The 21,760-nt window shown below is 41.1% G+C and overlaps 1 protein-coding gene across 2 annotated transcripts in view; it reads left to right on the top strand.

The window, feature by feature from the left end:
- The window catches only part of fbxw7 (F-box and WD repeat domain containing 7), a 145,593-nt gene extending 124,106 nt beyond the window's left edge, over nucleotides 1-21,487 (top strand). For both annotated transcript variants that reach the window (XM_059342530.1, XM_059342538.1), the window contains 7 exons: nucleotides 784-907; nucleotides 1,107-1,243; nucleotides 1,864-1,977; nucleotides 8,932-9,113; nucleotides 11,827-12,052; nucleotides 14,131-14,341; nucleotides 19,023-21,487. In XM_059342530.1, coding sequence (XP_059198513.1) covers nucleotides 784-907; nucleotides 1,107-1,243; nucleotides 1,864-1,977; nucleotides 8,932-9,113; nucleotides 11,827-12,052; nucleotides 14,131-14,341; nucleotides 19,023-19,291 — 1,263 coding nt within the window. In that variant the 3' untranslated portion in view covers nucleotides 19,292-21,487. The remainder of the gene's footprint in view (nucleotides 1-783; nucleotides 908-1,106; nucleotides 1,244-1,863; nucleotides 1,978-8,931; nucleotides 9,114-11,826; nucleotides 12,053-14,130; nucleotides 14,342-19,022) is intronic.
- The last annotated feature ends 273 nt before the right edge of the window (nucleotides 21,488-21,760 follow it).

Raw genomic sequence — 21,760 nt, 5'->3', positions numbered from 1 at the left:
GAAATAGAAACAAGGAAATAATGGGCAGAGTAATCTATGATGAAAATAATCGTAAATTGCTTCTAAACTAGATCCAAATAAAGACCGTCCTAACATTACAGCCGGTTTAGATTGTCTTTGTGAAACTATCCTCCATTATTCTGATGTTCATGACACCGCTCCTGAATTTGTCGCACAGCGAGCAGAGGGTCATTATCATCTCGGATTATTGTAATATGATAAAAGAACAATATTTGCACAACGGGTTACAAAATGAAACCATAATACTCCTTACACTTTTTATGGTGATACAGAATAATCTCTTGTCCTAATGGTTGACCCACCGCATTGTTTTATAAATCACAACAGACTTTTGTCCAAATATATACCTCTTAGTAAAACCAGACTGTGGTGTTTTATCCCCCATTGCTCAGGGGTCCAGATTTATGCTCATTATAACAGGTTTTGTATCTTTTTATGCCGGCTTTGGCTTAACGAACTGTAGCCCTGGCATTATTACTGGCTGTGTGAGGCTCCTATTGTGTATTTTTTGTTAGACTTTAATAAAGATTTTGATTTAAATTCTATGGTAATAGCATTGTCTACCCTTGTCATTTCCATTCATGCTGTTCCAAGTGTGTTTTCTCAGCTGTTTCTTCTCGCGATTTAGTTATTTTTCAAACATAAAGTCCTCTGTGAGGTGTTTGCTCTGTTGTATACACCGCCAGCAGTAAATAAAGGCTTCTTTCTGCGTCTCCTTTTCCATTTACACCTCTCACATTCCTCGTCCTTGTCTTTCAACAGCTGGCTTTGTATGTGCTGTCATTCCTGGAACCGAAGGACCTCCTCCAAGCAGCCCAGACGTGTCGCTACTGGCGCATCCTGGCAGAAGACAACCTGCTGTGGAGGGAAAAATGCAGGGAAGAAGGTGAGTCTTAAGTCTTCGCAACAGATGCAGACAGACGACATGCAGGCGCCCAGTGGGAGAAGTCTGGAGCTACCGCTGTGGGCGGTGCTGTGCTTAAAGATGCCTGTTTTTAAAATAAACTTTTTTTAAGGGTGGAAAAAAAACAAAAACATGAGCCTCGTCAACCAATCTGCCTGCATCTCTCTCTCTCTCCTCGTAGGCATCGACGAGCCTCTGCCCCTCAAGAAGAGGAAAATCGTCAAGCCCGGCTTCACTCACAGCCCCTGGAAGAGTGCCTACATCAGGCAGCACAGAATAGACACCAACTGGAGGAGAGGCGACCTCAAATCACCCAAGGTAGCATTAATTCCGACCAACTCAAATTCCCCGCAGGTTAGCCGAACTTATAGATCTTATATCAAGCAGCTCTGAGTCACGGAAAGTTGATGGAAAGTTAGTGACGGGTCAGGTGTCCACAGTGCTCTTGTTGAATGATAATTGAGCTGCAGCACAGGACGATCCCGCTCTCCTTCAATTTAAAGACTCCCATTTGTCTTTTTTTTCCCGTTCATAAGTTTCAGTTAAAGCATGACCAGCATGCTAGAGCTGATCCTTAATGGGCCTTGTGTGCTCTTGAAACAGCCGCAGGTCATTTTAAGGCCCCCACTGATGGAGATTCGGTTGCTGTGCTCTTCATACCCCTATGCATATGCAGTGTGCTCTGTCGCCTGCTGAGCTAGCAGTCCTGCGACTCAGTGTCTCACACACACACACACACACACACACATACACACACACACACACACACACACTGCTTGGAGAGCTGTGTACACCTGCAGCACTTGATGACATTTCCCCCTTATCTCCTCTTTGATGTACAAAGCACCCAAGAGACGTGTCATTGTGAGCCACAGTTCTTGCTGTGTCATCCCGTCCTCCACGTTATTCTCACTGAATCTCTCTTCTTTATCCAAAAGGTGCTGAAAGGTCATGACGACCACGTGATCACCTGCCTCCAGTTCTGTGGTAACCGCATCGTCAGCGGCTCCGACGACAACACGCTCAAAGTCTGGTCAGCCATCACAGGAAAGGTATGGGTTAACTGCTTTTTTCTATTTTCCTTCTTTCACCTTAATGGCTTCCTTTTCTTCTGTGTGTTGTTGGACCTTAATGGACTGAAGGCGTGCAGTTCATTAATTTTTCAGACTTGTTGACCTGAAAGTGAAGGAGGCAGTCAAAATGATTGCTTAAAGGTTTTAAGGCTTCCCTGTCATCTGATGAAGCCTGTTGTACATTTAGCTTCACATTTAGTCAACTAATTGATTAGTGGAAAGACAGAAAAATCATCGGCAGCAATTTCATAATGGATTAATCTTCAAATATAGGTATTTTCTGCTTTCCTCTGTTTTACATCATGAACTTTTTTTGGCTTTGGACTGACAAACAAGACATTTAAAGGAATAATCTTGTATTTTAAAGTGGCTGTAATTCAAAATCATATTGATTGCCTCCACACGGTTCTCACCATGGTGGTGTCTGCGCCCACACCTAGCAGCTAGAGGTGCTAATGCTTCCTCAAGTGGCCATTAAAATGGCATCAGTCAGATGCCATTTTAACAGTGTACAGAGCTAGCAGTGTAACCTTAGAGGGAACCGACAGTTGGCCGTCACGCTTTACCTCCAATGTTGTAAATCATATCGCAATGTTGGTCAAATGATTTCAATTAGCCTTTTTATTCAAATCAAAGTGGCTGCACACAGAGCGTATTGATTGTGTCCTCATTCAACATGGCGGTGGCTAAACTAGCGACTATAGGCATGTTTCCACTGAGAACTTTCTGAGTACTTTTTGGAAAGCGGCTGAGTGTTTTGGCTACGCCCACTAGTTAGTTCCTCTTGGCCTGTGTTTCCATACAGGTACTTTTGTAGCGGCTAACTGACGGAGTTTGAATGTGATGTAAATAGTTCTGTGACACTTCCGTGATTATTCAGCAACAATTTTGACCATGAAGTCAGTGACGTGACGCTGACTTGTCGGCTGTCTTCTGTTTCCTTTGTCCATCGTTTTCTCTTATTTTTGTTTCTTATTCTAGATTCTCAGTCTGCTCTGCTTATTTCTTTTAAAAAAGCAGCTGCTATGTTGTGGTTGTGTCGAGTCCTACTCTCATATCCCGCCTCAACCATATCCAATCAGCGTCGACGAGTTAGTAGCTGAGTCGCTAACGGTGAAGTTGGGCAGATCCTCTCTCCCAAGCCACACCCATACGGCTCACTAGAGGGAAAACTACCTAATGGATACGAGCCTTATGCTAACTGTGCAATCAGCACTGCGAACAGTCCTAAAAAAGGAAAGAAGTGGGGACAGTGTAACCTGAGGGGGAACCCACAGTGAGTCATTATGCTTTTGTGACATCGCCATGTTTACTGTCAACAAAGAGAAGAAAAGCTTGAGTTAAAACACACACAGAGAGAGAGCGTGACTTCATTCTGCGGTCAGGAAGCCATCACTCCACTAAATGTTTACATAGTAAATAGTTTTTTTACTGCTATAATAATGTTCTGAATGTCCTCTACAGCCCCCTTAAGGAAGATGGATGGATATTTTTCACTGTTTTCTGACATTTTAAAGACAAAACAATCGATTAGTGAAGAAGATAGTCAGCAGAATATTTGATAATGAGAAAAATCGTTAGTTGCAGCCACTTTGTAAGTGAAAACTTTCTGTATCACTAACCTGATAGTTAGTATTAATAACAGTCACCCTGTTGTGTAAAAACACCCTGGCGAGACTCCATTCTATCTCCGTCTATTCTCTCCTCTTATATTTTGCCGTTTCGCAGACTTGTTACACAGCACATGTCCGCAAGAGGTGTTAGTATTCATAGCTGAGGCTGCTGCAGCCACACAGGCCTTGGCTGCAGCTTTACGCTGTGTATTAAAAAGAAAAGCAGTGGTTGTACTCTGGTACTGGAGAAAGGTTCACAGATTGTAGTGAATCGCTGCTCTTTCATGCCTCGGTGTTGGACTCCATTTTCAAAAGAGCTTTTTTTTAACAAAAAAATCATCTGAAAACTGTTGTTGCGTATTTCTTTCCACTCTTTCTTTCACTTTTACTCGGTGGATAATTGAGATAAGTGCGGGCTGTGCACACAAATAAAAATGCATTCAAAGAAAAGCCTTTAGAGAAGTTGCTATTCTGCAGAATCACACTGCAGTGCGTTTCTCTTTCTGATTGACACAATAGACCAGAGAGAGCTCACTTTGCATTGCTTTAAAGATTCGGTCCAACAGATAGTGAAGTCGGCATTTAGCCAACTGGTGATTACACGCATATCAGTCACAGTATTTGCTGATCTGAACAGATCTCGCCAAGGTCATCCGATAGGCATGGAGCACGATTTGGCTCTCCTTCAACCACAAACTAACATCTGGATGACAGGTTGTTGAGTTACAGCTGCAAGCGGCTCCCCGTTGGTGGTGGAAGTCTGTGATGAGTCACCAGCAGGCTCAGCGGCTTTCTACGAAACCACCCTGCAGCCGCTCCGACGTCACAGACGCAAGCTATATTGTCTTCGGTTTCTACAACGCTAATCCGCCTCCGACTTGTTTGTTTACATTACTCATGAAGAAGAGATGAGGCTAAATCCGTTTGCTGTTTGGGTGCTGTATTCAGAGCAAAAACCCTCCTCTGTGGATTTCATCTCTTTGCTTCTTTAGCTCTCGACACCAGAGAGAGAATCTCTCACTGGAGAGGAATGGCCAATTAAGACTAGTCGACCATTTCGGGTGAAGTGGCTGTCGATGCCAGTAAAACTGTAAAGTAAAAATACAATGGGATTACCAGCACCTGCATTTGTTTTTCCTCCGCTGTCAACGTTCTTTATGGTCTCTGCCAGCGTATTTGAGGACTTTATTGCTACGTTTTCCTCGTTGCCAGTTTGTCCTCGTGAGGTGCGGGCCCGTAAAGTGGCTATCAGTGATTTCAAGGTGATGTCCCTCGGATGAATGTCTCTCGCAGCTCCCAACCCACTTGCCAATATCCATTCCTTGTCTTCCTTCATATTGCAAATAATATCTGCTCCATAATCTTCCTTTTTAAGTGATTTGTTTGACCTTGGCTCGCCTTTTACCTCTCACATTAATCCTCCAACTTTAGTGAAAGCTCAGGGTGCCCGTCCACAGCTCAGCGGCTAACACCAGAACTTAGTTCTTATTTAGAATTGGATCAATAAGAGATAGCACTGTGATGATTAACGAAAAACTCTGATCTGCTCTTTAAACATTCTCCTTTCGAGGCATGACGCGGTTCTCTTTTTCTACATGCTCTGAATAGAAAGCTTATTTGATTTTGGGTTGTTTTTCGCAGATCAGAAAAAAGAAGCCGTGCCTGCAATAATGAATTTGGTGGTCGGTTATAGATTACAGGGTAAATTGGCTCAGACTCTCAGAGATCAGCGGCTACTCCTGTCCTTTTTTCTTCAGAGGAGAGATTTGAAATGCAGCTCCGGCGGCTCGCACTGCAGGTAGAGGATTTAAATTGATGGGACGGAAAAAGAAATTGGTCACAGTATAGACAAGTCATGCCAGGGGTAGAGCGGCGTTAACACCTCTTCTTCTCTGCCTTTTCCTCAGAAACCTTGTGTTCAATTTAGAGCGATCAAAAAGATTCCCCCTGTGATGGGACAGTGTGGAGGGAATCAAGTGGTGTTGCATCTCTTTGCAGCCTCAACATGTTATCTCATGTTTTCTCCACACACAGCATCCCCGACACGTCTCTAAATAGTTGCGATGTTGGCAAGATTGTAACAGATGTTTCAATTGTTTAATGAATCTGTCAAACATACTTTTCTTCCGTTCAAGATCTGTTTGCCAATCGTGCATTTTTCAAACATTGCTGGGCATTTTTTACCAAAGAAAGCAAAGCGTCCTGTCATTTTGACAGGGTAATTTGCATAAACGTGGTTTAATTTTGATGTATTTTAACAAATACTCCTCTGTGCATTACTAAAGCTCCAAAATATCTGCTGATGTTTCATCTTTGCTGCCAGCTTTGTCTTGCCCTTGATTTTTATTGTTCTATAAAACACAGGGAATTGAACCCTCGCTGTGAAGCAATCAGACTTATTATTATTATACGAGCACATTATATGTAAATGCCTGCACACCTCTGAAAGCACCGGGCCGTTACTTAGCGATCAGGTAAAGACAATGGGGATTTGATTGCGGTGAAAGCATTGCATCAGAGACTGAACAGGCACAGTGATTAATCCGTTGAATCCGGCTTGTGCAGTTAGGATTTTGTGGTCTGGAAGAATTTCCGAAACCTTGTTTTTCCTGCTGAAGCGGCAAGACAACACCTGAAGGCTCTCTGTCTTTACCTGATGGACCTTTGTCTCTGCGTGTCCTCCAGCAGCAGTGAAAGATGTCAATCTCTTTCGCACATAAACAGCCGCACACATCTCGTTGCATCAGAAGGTGGCGGCTGCCTGGTGCTTAACAGAGCAGAGCATGTCCTCAGTGGAGCCTGTCAGCAGCAGTCTCGGCTGTCAGGACGATCTAAGATGGCAGACCTGTGGACCGCTGTTCTACCCAGGGAGAGGTGTCCTCCGCCACATGCTTCAGCTGCATGGATACCCATATTACCTTCTCCTCTTTTCAGATAACACAGTCTATTGTAGCTGTGAACTGAACAGTAATATTTTTTTTAGGATGATTAGAGATATGGGAATTACTCATTACTTACAGTGTCAAATTAACACCCACCACTTTATTTTGGTGCTGTGAGGTAAAAATGCTTGTATGAGGCTTCACTTCAATAGATGAGTCTTCTTGGTTCTGGAAATCTGCTCATTTAGCGTGTTGCTAAGACTAAACGTTAACTATATCAGTTCAAACATTTCTCAAAAACTGGGATTTTCTATCGGACCTCGTCAATAATAAGTCATTTTTAATTATCTTTAACTAGGATATGCTTTATGCCAAAGCCATGAAAATCACCACATACCTTCTGCATCTTGTCAACCACACCTGTAGAAAATTCCAGACCTTGAGGCCTAACACAAGAGTATTTTAGGGAGTGTTGTCTCCAAACCTCTCCTAAATTAAAATGTGACTGTATTAAAAAAGACTGCAGAGCTTTGAGCTGCACATTTTTCTCTTGGTTTTATTTTTTCCTAGAGAGAGAAATGGACCTGTGACTTCCCTGCCAGGCATTTGAATCTTGGCTTGAATGGAGTTAGTGTTATTCTCATGCACATGTGTAGGTGCTTATTGAGCCTGGAAGGGAACTGTGTGCCAGTAATGTTCGTAGCGGAGAAAGCTGACTCACCAAACGTGGTCAAGGTGCGTGGTGCTACTTTACTCTCGATGTGAGACCAGAGGAAACGATTACGGTCTCAATCTGTAGCCAGAAAATAGCAGGTCAGTCATTCATGTGGTCACCTCTCTCTCGCTGTACCAGTGAACTGTCAACGCACAGTAAAAAAGCGATTTGATTCGGCTCAATTAAGTACAGCTTTTGCCATATTAACAGGATTAGTTATCAGAAATCGGTCATGGGTTTAGACACGACTGTCGTACGGTCCTTGTCCGAACCGCCTACCATTTGGTGAATCCCGCTCCAGAGCTCTCTGGCTGCTGTACTGGATACTCTCCCACAGTTTTCTTTAAATAAATAGAAAATATAATGCAAAATGTGAAGCATTGTATAAAAAGCCTCAAAGAGAAGGTCCATTAAAAGAATGCAAATCTTTCTTTCATTCTCAGGGACGGCCTCATTTTATGTTTGTTTCATGGGCCGATAACGACGCTTAAGCCCTTCATTTCAGGTATTCTGTCTTCCTACGCAGTGTGTGAGTAGGCTCTATTCACAGGCTGTGATTCTTGTTTTTGGATCCTCAACCGCTGGCTTCGATTCACAATTCAAAATCCTGCATCCTTGAGAGTGTGATTACAATAAACTGCAGGCCCGTGGTTAAGCGTTTCAGAAGAAGAGCAAATATTTGTCACAAATGCGGATTAAAAATCATCTTGGACCGTCACAAAGCTGTAAATAATCCCGATATTGTCCCGATGAATTTTCACAAATTTGCCATGTGTCTGCCATGTTTTAAACGCACAGTAAATTGTAATAGGGCCAGATGTTTGTGCAGCTGCAGTATTATTCTTTTCACTGCTGAATAAAGCGAAGAAAAAGGACCATGGTGATAAAACAAGAGAGACTTTTAACACTGTAGTGAGGTTGATTGTCAGGTCATGCCACACTGGCCCTCAGTTAATGAAGTGATTCTCTTTATCGTGCAACAGAGAGGAGGGGAGATAGGCTGCAGCATCATCTTCCACTCGCTGCAATAAAACCTTTCGCCCTGCGCCGCCATTCACCGCTCAGCAGCTTATCAGCTGCAGTCAGGAGGTCACATGTTGAACACTTCACGGACACGCTCCACTCTGAACCTGACATAACCACAAGACTCGCCACCGACCTCGTCCACAGGCCGCCCCGCTCCCAGAAGAATTTTAATTTAATGCATTTAGGATAATTAAATCGAGGGACAAATTAGAAAGTGTGGAAACGCAAATTCAATTGATCAGAAAGATTTCCATAACTACTGCAATCAATAGTTAATCTACCATCCCTAATGAGGATGAATGTGCGCTTTTTTTATTTTTTTATTGAAGACAGTCGTCAAACCGTTCTGCAAAGAGAATGAATTGTCCGCTTTTTTTCTCCCAACAGATAAGTAAAAGCAATTATAAAAGCTCAGGGAGAGATTTTGTCCCATCGCAGCAGCAGCAGCAGGTATTCAGCAACTTCCTTACCAAAAGAGGTCACAGAAATATCCTTTCACTTGTCTTTTTTTTTACCCCCTGAAGGCAAGAGGAGGTCACAGTGGGACAAATGTGCAAATGTGATTTTACAAACTCAAATGTGAAATATGTATGAAGTCACCCTGAATGTCTTTGAAACTTACTTTTCTTATATCCTGAGTCTGTTGGCCGTGAGAATAAATACTGATCAAAACTCTTCTTCTGTGATTTTTTTTCAGTGTCTGCGCACATTGGTGGGCCACACAGGGGGCGTGTGGTCATCCCAGATGCGAGACAACATTATTATCAGCGGCTCCACTGATCGCACACTCAAGGTCTGGAACGCAGAGACAGGAGAATGTATCCACACCCTCTATGGGCATACCTCAACAGTGCGCTGCATGCACCTACATGAGAAAAGGTATGGCTCCATCTCAGTAGGCCTTATTACAAACACCATTCATAAAAAGTTGGGACGCTGTGTAAAACATAAAAAAAGGAATGCATCAAATTCAGAATGAGTGTATATACATACAAAAAACTAAAATTTGACCTTTAGATATCTATTTTTCATACTGTATTCAACTGAATGTAGGTTAAAAAGGATTTGTCATTAGTTCATTAGTTGCAGCCCGAAATAAATCCACATGTTCATTAGTGAGCTATACAAATACGTTTGTAGAAAACCAGTACCGAAACCTTAACTTGCTGGCTGCAAAGATTCATTGATTAGTTGTTAACTATTGAATTTACCAACAACTGTTTTGATAATGAGAGTAGTTTCTTAAGAAAAGAGAACTCTGATTCCAGTTCTTAAATGTGAATATTTCTGGTTTCCTTTCTCCTCTATGACAAGACAAAAAAATAAATACAAATAGCTTTGAGACATTTGAGGACATCTTGGACATTTTTCACTATTTTCAGACATTTTTTTAGACCAAACAACTCATTGATTAATGGAGAAAATAAACAACAGTAAATGTAATAATTTGCTTAGTACAGTTACATGAGAAGATCAATAACACTCATGTCTGCTTGGTTAAATATGAAGCTGTTATCAGCAGATGATTAGGTTAGCTTAGCATAAAGACTGGAGGCAGAGGGAATCTGCTAGCTCGGCTCAGTCCAAAGGTAACGAAATCCACCATCAAATGTGTAAAATGTGTAAAGAATAGAATATTTCCTTATCGAACTGTCAGTAAGAAAGCGAGTAAACATTTGGCCTGCTCCTTTAATGTGCACGTGTGTTCTGTTATTATTAGAATCATAGCGCTCGACTTAACAGAAAGCTAAAAGAGCATCTCTGCAACATTGAGAGGACAGTATCCGTATGAGAGTGAGCATGTGGTCTCATAGTGATTAAATAGACCCTGTGAGCCGTCTTAAGTGAACTGCTGCTCGCTCGCTCACTCAGTATTACACTCCTGAGACTCAAAGTGCTCTTTTCGCCTTAGGGCCCACCAAGGTTTTTGTGTAGCATTTGATTACTCACTCAGTGTAAATGCCGCGAGCTGCAGGCATACAGTGAATACCATGTTGGTGATCTCCATCTATTTGCACTGTGAGGCATTTTGTAATAAATAAAGAGTATGTCCTGTGTGTATTTACAGCATGCATTGATAATATGGAGGGATTTCTGTCTCAGTCTTTAGCAAAGTGTCGGGACTCTGATGGAAATTAAGGAAAGTGGTGTCAATCAGTGACCAGATTTGAATATATTTTTCCCCGTCTCACATATTTCAATAATAACCTTATATAATATCCTCAGTACAAACTGTTCTTACAGTAAAAATCTGAAAAACAGCATTCCCTAAAGGGAGTTTCCCTTTCTATAACCTATAATATATCTTTTCTTCCTCCACTCTGGGTGAAGACACCGCTGCAGGGCGGCTGTTTCAGTTAAATGGGTGTTTTTGTGCTTTCAAGTACGAACATGAATGTGACGCTGTAGGTTACTCGATGTCGGAGGAGTGAAAGAAAATGTTCATACCTGTCTCATTATTCTGTCAATGCAGCTGCCACAGTATGAATCACAGCGTTGCCTTTAATCCTACAGATTCAGTTACCTGCCACGTTCCACCTGTGGGAAAGTGAAGCTCGACATAAAGACGATTAAATTCACAGCAGTTCCAACTCATTACATTCAACCACTGACTGTCGTTTAAATTAGTCAAAATATTTTTGAAACACCAAGTGCATTATTTAAATTGCAGAAGCTGTGATCTTGTCAAAATCTGTGACAAGACAGCATTTAAATGTTGTTGTGTAGTGCTGCAGAGATGCATTAACATACAAATCTTGTTCTCCAGATGTAAGAAAACATGTTTGTTTGTTACAGAACCAAACAAATGTCTCTTTTTGCGGGTGAAAATTAAAAGTGTGATGCAGACATTTTCATTCCCACTAATTGTGAATAATATCCTAGTCGTAATATCTGTCAAAATTATATGTTGGGGTTTTTTTTTGTTTGTTTTTGTTACCATATTGTGCAGCCCGACCAAGGTTATAATAGATTTTTCATTAGTTTTAGTTTTAATTTCGTTGTGAATTTTTTGTCTTCAAATTCAGTTAGTTTTAGTTAGTTTTTAGAGTGAGTTTTCTAGTTTTAGTTTAGTTTTTAGTTTTTGAAAATGCTTAGTTTTAGTTTAGTTTTTATTAGTTTTAGTGTTAGTTTTAGTTTTTTTGTAATGGGCTATGTGTTGGGTGCCAGATTCAAAGAGGTCATAATAAATTTTGCCTTTATTTCCTTTGGTTTATCCATCTCAGCCCCAATAAGGTTATTAACTCTTACAGTTCCGAGTGTTTTGAATTTTGGTTCGAGTGTAGACAGTCTCAGTAAACATATTCACCATGTGTTGCATGTTCAAATAGAAACACCGAATTATGAATGAAAAAAGTTGACAAAAACGAAAACTAAGGACATTTTCACTATAATTTTAGTTACTTTTGTAACCACACAATACAGTTTCAGTTAGTTATCGTTTTTTAAAAAACTCTAGTTTTTATTTTTATTTCAGTTAACAAAAATGTTTTTTCAATTCTAGTTTTCGTTATTTCGTTCGTTTTCATTAACTATAATAACTTTGAGCCCGACCACACAAAGCTCACTCGTGTCTTCTCTGGTTTCCTCTCAGGGTGGTCAGTGGCTCTCGCGATGCCACGCTGCGCGTCTGGGACATTGAGACAGGTCAGTGTTTACACGTCCTCATGGGCCACGTGGCGGCGGTGCGCTGCGTCCAGTACGACGGGCGGCGGGTGGTCAGCGGTGCCTACGACTTCATGGTCAAAGTGTGGGACCCCGAGACGGAGACCTGCCTCCACACTCTGCAGGGCCACACCAACAGAGTGTACTCGTTACAGGTAAGCAGCTTCAGAGACGCATTAAGTTGTGTGCAAGAGGAGGCTTTAAGTGTGTGTGTGGTTTCTTTTTGCATTGGTACACTTTAAATGCTAATAAATAGTCGTCACACAATAGCTGATGGGTTCTGAGATTGCATTGTGATTGGTCAACACAACAAGGACTACAAACTGAAACAAGAAATTAACAACAACATGCTGCCTGACTGTATTCAGAAAATGTTCAATCTAAGACAAAGCCATTATCATTTCAGAGGGGTGTGTATATTTACAAAGTTAAAAACCAGAACTAACACCAAATCACGATGCACCACGGTAACAGCTGTAATTTATGGAACAAATTGGAGAAAGACTTGAAAACTTGCAATACCATTAACTTATTAAAAAAAATACTTAAAAATAGGATGATTAATTTATATAAGTTAGAGTAATGAGTAATCAGCTTCTTTCTTTTCTCTCTTTTGTGACTGCTTATTTCTTTTGTTGATAAATAACAGATTGTACATTTCTAATTTTTGTTGTAAAGTTGTAACAGGGTAGGCGTAATAAGCTATGCTTCAGCCTTTTCGGTCCAAAGGTCTATCATCAATTTTCTCTCTCTGCTTACATGTTGTTTACTTTGATCAATGTTTTTTTTTTCTGGTTTGTTGCTTCTGTTTTGATGACATGTATTGACCGAAATAAACAGATACGAAACGAAGAACCAGTAATTTGATAAAAAATGGTTGAAAACCATTAAAAGGTCATCTTGTCTAATAAAGACTGTAAACTAGTTGCTAGGAAACTATCGCACCATCCAATAAAAGGAAATCTATGTACAGTAAACAAGAAGTCACTGTAGCATCACAAACAGTTTATGGAGCCAAATTAAATATTCCACTTCACTGCCAGTGTAAATATTCCGTAGGTAATAAATTGTTTTTATTTTTATCTGCGCACAATAACAAATATGTGAGTTTGAATTATTCATGCAGGTAAGAATGAGAGGAATATATCAGATAATGCTTCAATTTTGGGCATTAGTCTAATATTTTAAGTGCAGATTGTGTTATTTTTGTTGAATTTTACTTAAAATCTTCGCGGTTTGCAGCAATTTAATCAAATTTAATCAAGTGTATTTCAATCTAAAAATATCAAATCAAATCAAACTTTATTTATATAGCGCTTTTCATACATAAAAATGCAACACAAAGTGCTTTACAAAAAAAAATAAGAATAAAAACAAACAATAAAAATGACAATACATATTAGCACATTAATGTTATGTTTGCCAGTTGTTTCAGTTAGTAACTCTTACACAATTACCAGTTAAAAAATATTTAATAACTAATCTTAATGCATTTGTGGTGCAGCACATTTCAATTTAGTGGCATATCATCTCCACCATTATAGCTAGGCTAAGTTTGAATGTATGTCTGTTCTGTCAGCTGTTCTTGATATTGGGACATATAAATAGTTGTGTTATCATTCAGTTTTTGTTCTCAGGCAGTGGCTTTGCCATCGTGACTCACAAAAAGCTGTAAACAAGACAATCTAATCTGATTTCGCTTACATTTTTATCGGTTTTTCTAAATGTGTTATTGTGTCCTCTTCAATCATGCGTCTGTGTGTGTGGTTGTTTGTTCATCCTGTGAAAAGAATCCATCCCTCTGTGTCCTCTAAGATGTCCTCGCGCCCACTCTGTGTGATTACGGTGCACTTTTAGCCGGTGCCATCACCCCCAGAGAGGAGGCTGTTTACTGCACTGATAGATTGTTTTTTTGTAGCACGCCGGATCATTAGGCTTCTTAAAGTGTCGGCGCACGCTGTTGGACGTGTGAACACAAAGCAAAGTTTAACAGATCAATAAAATTCATTCATTTCAATGAGTTTAATCTGAAGTTTGTTAATAGAAACAAAGTACGCAGCGTAAGTATCAATTCCAACTGCATCAGCAGCCGGTTAAGGTGACGCCTACTGTTGTCTCGAAGTGGCAGTTTAATTTTCAGCCATTTTAGAATGAATTTCATCAGCATCCAGTCGGCTTTCGAAATGAAAAATAAAGTGTCGAGGCTGAACTTCTGATCGTCTCTGCCTTCTAGTTTGATGGGATCCACGTGGTGAGCGGCTCATTGGACACGTCTATAAGGGTCTGGGACGTGGAGACGGGCAACTGCATACACACGCTAACGGGGCATCAGTCCCTCACCAGCGGCATGGAGCTCAAAGACAACATCCTGGTCTCAGGCAACGCAGACTCCACTGTCAAGATCTGGGACATCAAGACGGGCCAGTGCCTGCAAACACTGCAAGGTGAGTCAACGTTTTAGTTTAAACGTAGAACTTGAATGTACACCTCCCCTAAAGATGGAAAAAAAAATGGTCAGGACTAAAAAAAGAGTAGGTAACGCTTTATATTAAGGTCCTTGTAATAACCATTAATTAACAAGTAATAAGGCCCTTGTAAGTCCTTACAAGATGCTTATTAACATTATTGTGTGTTTATAAGCTTATATAAGTGTTAATAATAGCATTACAAACACCCATGACCCACCCATTATGTCTTTGCCATGCCTTTATTAATCTTATTTTGTTTGCTTATTGATATTAAAATATACTTTATTGCTCATCTATTATAAGTTAACTATAAGTTAACTATGCTTTTTGCAACTACCGGATCTAAAGGGAGAACAATGCCTTATTACTTGTTATTAACGGTTATTAAGGACCTTATTATAAAGCGTTACCAAAGAGTTTATTCAGTGTTTACAGCAGGACATTTACAGTTAAACTGACATGAATGCTCAGTTCTGTGATGTATAGTTACTGTTATTTAGAACAGACAAGGCCACAAGTTTGATGCTGCATTCACTTGCAATAGGAATAACCACTGTTTAGGAGTCTACTTCAGCAGTTTTCTGGAGACATTTGATGGCGTCTTTATAATTTTAGGCTTAAGGGAATTCCCCACCTATAGTTGTGTAGACTCTGAGTCATTCAGTAGTGAAGTTTTAGCACCATTTTATTTTGTTTGGTTAGGATTCACTCTGCACTAAGTCAAGCACATTAAACATCGTAAACAGATGTGACACTGTTGAAACGGTCGCTCGTCTGTTGGAGAGAAAATCTGAGAAAAAGTCGCTTCCTGGTCTCTGAAATGATAGAGCAGCATCACATTTATTTGGCCTTGGGTTTCCTGTTTTTGCTCTTTGTTTCTATCAATCACATGTTTTGAGGAAGGCAAGCTACATAAGCAGACGACAAAACAAGTTGAGTATTTCATTCTTTGAATGATATCGTAATGAAGGAGAAAGCCACCCTGATGACAGTACATTCAACCAAAACTGCTAATTAAACCAATATTTTACAGCAAAAAAAAAAAAACGGTTCTCATTGGTGCATAAGAGGCTTGTGTATTTTATGCAAAAGTTTTTCAAACTCGATGGGAATCTGGGTTGTAGAATCCCACAGGCAGAGTAAAAAACACAGAATGGCCAAGAAAACTCGCCAACAAACACCAGGCATCTGTTTTATCCTCTTCTCCACCATGAGAAAAGTCATGTTTTATGTTTCAATTAAATTTGGGCAATAATGTCTAAACGCAACTTTCAGGGTTTTTTTCTCTCCCTTTTTCCCCCAAATTAGTTTATTTTTTTAAAATTGGTCATAAAATAAAATGAAATTTCATTCCAAGCGTCATTTTAAAAAGCCTTAAAAAGTCTTAATCTGATTCTCTTAAGCTGCAAGAACCCTGGAAGGACTCTGAGGGCTCCCACAATACCGAACCATGACCACGGACATGCATAAAATCCTACATTCCTTCATGTCTCAAACATTTTTCCCACGACTCAGATTACCCTTTTGGCCTGTTGCACATCTCCTCATTTCTGTCACTAGTTGATATTTTTTTCTGCACCACGTTATCTGAATAATGCACTTCAGTAGGTGAAACATCACTCTCTGCAACAATGTTTTAGAATAGAAAAGAATATCTTCATTATCATTGTCACACGTACAATGAAATTAAGTGCATTTCTTTTCATTGCTAGATTGAAAATGAATAAATCAAAGCGAAAATTAATAAATAGTGGGAATATGAAAAAAAAAACAGGAGAAAAAATGTAACAGCTCAAACAAATATAAGGCCTTGATGGCTGACGGGTAAAAACAGGGATCATTCACTCATTTGGATGTTTCTCTGTGAGGAAACGAATAAGAAAGAGTACTATTTAATTACTTTTGTTAGGTTTTAGTGTAGGTAGAGACTGTTCTAAGTGAAGACATTAGGCAACAGGCTGCAGAACCACTCAGACGCACACTAACCTGTAAATATACAAATAAATGTAACCTGAACTAAGACAAATGGCGACAGCAGCCTTAAACAACAACAAAAAACACATAAGATGGGACATTGCTTGAAACAGACAGTCCAATTAAAACCCAGACTATAAAGTGTGTGTGTGTGAGTGTGTGTGTGTACACACAGCGAACACCTTGTGGGCCTGCTGGTCCTGATTACACTCTCATTTCCTTTGTGTCCGTTTGAATAGTTCAAACTCCATTAGCAGCAGCGGTGCCGGTGCCTCACAGGAAGTTGGAAATCCTTTTCTGAATAGCAGCAGCAGCCACCAGCGCCCCACCCCTAAATGCCCTCATTAGCAAACTACAACCGTGCATGCTGGTCCTACAAACACCAACACACCCCGGCTGAACAAAGGGATGCCCCAGTGAGAGTCTGAAGAGAGAGAGCAAGAGGGAGGGAGGGCGGGATAAGACCGACCGGGGGGAGGATGTGTGTGTCTTTCTCTTGTGACTACAGTGGAGGGATGAAGGCCTGGGGACTTTGTAGGTCACATAATTAGGTCAGCGGACAATTTCTGCTATTCATTAGTGTGTTTTGATAAGACAATAGACAGACAACAGGGTCGACATTGTCAGCTGATGAGAGTAAAGGTAATGATGGAGCAGGCTTTGTTGTGCAGAGAGGAGGAGGAGGAGGAGGAGGAGGAGGAGGAGGAGAGGGAGACGGGCATGTTGGGGGTTGGTGCAGAGCAGCATTGTGTACTTGGTAAATAACAGTCTTTTAACCAACTGTAGGCACAAATGGAAAATATGTGAATGCTCGTAGATTTCAACAAATTTTCTCTGCAAATGGATTCTGAATGCGTGAAGAAATTGAATGTGTCTGGATGAAATAGCAAGCTTGTGTGAAAAGAAAAAAAAAACACTTGATTCTGCGCTTGTTTGGGCTTTGTGTCGCCCTAATTGATTTAATTAAGATATCATTTTCAAGCCCCTTAGGGAAATCTTAAGTCACTGCACGCGTACAATCACAAATAAAGTCACCTCAATGAAGGCAGCAACAGCCGCCATCTTCACTTATAGTGTGGCGTCCTGCCAGCTGCCAGCACTCCAACACACAGCAGACGGAGGTGTAGCTGGAGCTGCTTAGCCTCTGTGACGGTGACAGGCCGAGTCCTGGAGCTGCTGCAGGAGGAACACTTTACTACTCTGTGACAGCAGCTTCAGGAACAAGAGCTGGGTCCTCCTGTTGGCTCACAGAGTTATTCTGTATCTTCTCCACATCTATTCATTCATTACAAGTGGCTGTTTTTGAGTAAATTATACCTTACGAGGCTCAGGACAGGGTTTCCTGCATTTTTGATTTTTGATTTGATTTGAATGATTTATTTCAAATATGCAACAACAATACAATAATAATAATGCATCAACAGGAGTCAGCCCTAGTGACTCCTGCACTGATAAGGCAGCCAAGCACTCTATAAAATGCCACAACATATTTGAAAAGGGGTGGGAAGAAGTAAAAACTTGTTAAACCCCACCCCACTTGCATGAAAATTGTTAAGTGGAGATGAGGAACTTAAACCATAGACAAACTCATTGCAGGTGGCTTTTGCTTTGTGAAATGGTGCATCTGCACAATTAAAAATCCTGTTTAAATTTTTGATGATAATGGCAGTTAACTTTATGTCGGGCATGGTGGCCTACCTCTAGCACAGGCTGGCACCGAGTCATTGGTTTGCGTATCACAAGTAAGTCTTTGAACTTGAGTCCCAAGTCTCAAATCTTCCTGATTCTCCGCAACTTGATGGGATTCTGTCAGATTTGTTCCACATGAATCTGGGATTTAAGTGTCGACTTGCCAGGAATGAACTACATTATAGTCAGTTGATTCAGAAAATTAACTGATTTATGGCTTACTTTTTAAATACCATTCTGGAAGTCAAAAAGCTGAAGTTCAAATTGTCCTGCCACTCAGATCCTCCTCTCTGACTTCTGCTGTACTGTAAAACATCCTGCAGAACTAAATCAGGACCTTGGTCACCTCCTGCACGAACGACTTAACTGTTTGCACTTTGGTCAGTTTTGAAGAACTGTAAAGGTCTATAAATAGGCCTGCTTTTTTCATGACACAGCTTTTTGCACACACCAAAGCAACAACACTTTAACGTATTTTTATTTAATTTTATACAACTGTGGGTGATGAACATTTGAAAGTATATCCTTGTATTTTTCTGCTTTAGTGGTTGAACGAATTCAAACAATTATGCTTGAGTCACATTTTTCAATCTATATCTAGGAGAAATTCCCATCACATGTCCTGACTTTGATGACTCTCGCAACCGCTTGCTTTTTGGGTAAATGTTGAATAAAAGTTCTAGTAATTAAAGACCTTTTTGCAGTTGTAGCTTGTGTCCTGTGATCAAAACACTGCACAGTAACAGTGGATACAATTTTTATTGTGGAAAAGAAACCAGTTTCATTCTTTTTCCAAACGTTGTAGCAGCCGCGAGGCATCAGTGACATGAAGCTCTGCTAACGCTGCCCCTGATATTTCCAGAAAGTTCTTCCCCTGCAGCGAGTACGTTGTGGATGAGGAAGTAAATTTAGACTGCTGTTCCTCTGGTAGTACTGCAGGGGAAGTCTCTTCTTTAATGCTCTTGTTTGTTTGTTTGTTTGTTTGTGTGTTCAGGTCCCCACAAGCACCAGAGCGCCGTGACGTGCCTCCAGTTCAACAAGAACTTTGTCATCACCAGCTCGGACGATGGCACGGTCAAACTGTGGGACCTGAAGACGGGCGAGTTCATCCGAAACCTGGTGACTCTGGAGAGCGGCGGCAGCGGCGGTGTGGTGTGGCGCATCCGGGCCTCCAACACCAAGCTGGTGTGCGCGGTGGGCAGCCGCAACGGCACAGAGGAGACCAAGCTGCTGGTGCTGGACTTTGACGTGGACATGAAGTGAGAAGGGACGTGGTGAGGAAGGACGAAGAGAGCGACCCGCCGAGAGGAAGGAATAGAGAGGGAATGGGAGACGAGGCACCTAGAAGAACCGGAGGGCCAAAGCCCACAACTCTTCACCCAAACTCGCAAAGTCTACAACCACCACCACAGACAGTGGGCTGTCCTGTCCTCCACCATTATCTTCCCCGTCCCCCCTTTGGGCAAATGTTACTGACAAGAGCTACAGACCCTCACACGTGTTCAGCCCCCGCTTTTGACCCCCCCACCACCAGTAACGAGGTGGATTTCGGAGGGGGCTCGGGCTGCAAACGGGGCGGCGGGGCACGACCGGTCTGTCCCTCGATTGTCTGGGAGAAAGAAGAGAGGAAGAAAGGAACGACTGACGACGACTGAACTCTTTTGAAGTGACTCTCAACCCTTTCGGTTCGGGGTCCGCTTCGCACAGAGACTTGGTTTCGCTCAAGCCTGACAGATTTTGAGATGTACAGAGATATATTATTTTTTAAAGACCCCCCCCACACACACACAACCCTCCCCCTCCCATCAGTGCGCGCCCACACATACACTCAAACGGCCAACCGGAACGTGGAAAACATTAACCGTAGGACAGATGGTGGGAGATATTAAGGTAAATTTTTACACAGTTTCACATAAAGAGCTGCTCGTTGTTGAGGAGAGGTGATTGGAGGGTTCAGCCTGTAATCAGGCTCGTTTCTTGTCACTCCATTTCCGTTCTTTTTGTTCTTCACTCGGTTTCTGTACTTTTCTTTACAATATCGCACACAAACACAACTGTGAATTTCAATACGTTCTCGGTTTATCATATGAAAGGGGTTTCTCTCATGTTTTGTTTTTTTTCTTTCTTTCTTCGCAGTTGCCAACAGCAACAAATCCCAGTATTAGAAACCTGCTCTGTTGAGGTTTGCTGTCATTATGTCACATGGGTTTTTTCTTTCTTTTTTTTTTGTCTTTTGTTTTGAGTTGTTTGTTCTTCCTTTCTGTTTTCTACATACCTGGGTTTGGAGCTCCGTCTCCACATTAACATCAATGCTGTCCAGAAGTTTTCAGAGTCTAGCTGGGGCGGTTTCCTCAATGCCAGTGCTGTGACGAGAGGAAGCGAAGCTCCAAGCGCTGTGGATTAATGCCCCTGAACCCCCCGAGCCCCTTCCCCTCTACTGTTTTCTCCCAGTGGCCAAACTGTATTTATGCTGCTAGATGAATGGAAAAAAAAAGAGAGAGATGGAACTTTTACTTGCTGTGACGTTTTAGTCCCAGGCAAAATTCCAAATTGAACTCTATATGTTTGGACTTAAAAACAGAAGATCACAAAAAGATAACATCCGACATTTTTGTTTTGTTTTGTTTGTTTTTTGCCACTGAAACTTGAGCCAAACGTGCCTCTACGAGGCTGAGAGGAGGGAGCGTGTCCGACAGATACTGACGCGATCGCCTGCAGAGAGGAAACAAGGGGGATGTACACTGTTGGCGTGCGTGTGTGCGTGCATGAGTGCGTGTGTTAGCGTGTTAATGGGCAACTTGTAAACACATTCCTTGGGACAACGCTCTTTCAGCCTGTTCTTTGGGGAAATGTACAAATGCTGTGTGGACTGGCAAAGAAAAAAAACTAGCAGATGTATCGATTTTAACACGTGAATGAAAGAACTGTCCGTATCCGTGTGTGATTGTTGTTCCATTCAAAGATGTCTGAAGCAACAGAGGAGACCATCACAAGCATCAACTGACAGGTGGAGCTGCCAGGAGTCTTAGTGTTACATGTGTTGCAGTTAAATCACCGGGGCGGCCGCTGCCTCGAGGATTGTCAGTGGGAAAAATAAAAACACAAAAGGCAACAAATGTGAACAGAAACATTGTAGCCAAACGAAAAATCGTCTCAATCTCCAAGAGTCACAACTCAAGCTGAACTGTGAAAGTGGTATAACACTGTATATTAAAAAAGAAAAAAAGAAAACAATCTTGCTCTATCTCCTCTCGTTGTTTTCTCCCTCTGTTTTAATTTATGATCTGGTTTGAGAAATCAGATTTGTTGCAGGTGTTTTATTTTTTCAGTTCATGTAAACTGCCTGGCAAAAAAGAAAACAGACAGAAAAAACCTTAAAGGGATTGTGTATTTGTTTGATTCACTTAGAATTTTATTTTCTTATAACTTAAGTGCAATAAAATGTGGGTTTTTCTTTTTTCATTTCAAGCATATCAGTTGTCTGTTTTTGTTACCTGTGTGAAGGCATCTTATATGTTCAATAAAGCAAATTATTTGGTTAATTACATCCACGAGGGAATACTTTAACATGTGTCTCAGTGCAGGGATGTTTAGGTTTTTTCATTAATTATTTTACAGGTTGGGCTTCATATTCAGGTTTAGTTAATCAGGTTAAATTCTCCATATTGAACATGTGTTCCCTCCAATAGCAGGTCTATCGTTCTGGTTTAAGAAAAGAGTTTTGTTTTATCA

Source organism: Centropristis striata, chromosome 1 (genome assembly GCF_030273125.1).
Source record: "Centropristis striata isolate RG_2023a ecotype Rhode Island chromosome 1, C.striata_1.0, whole genome shotgun sequence".
Taxonomy (NCBI): Eukaryota; Metazoa; Chordata; class Actinopteri; order Perciformes; family Serranidae; genus Centropristis; species Centropristis striata.
Note: the sequence above shows the minus strand (reverse complement) of the source record. Positions and strands in the feature narration are given on the sequence as shown.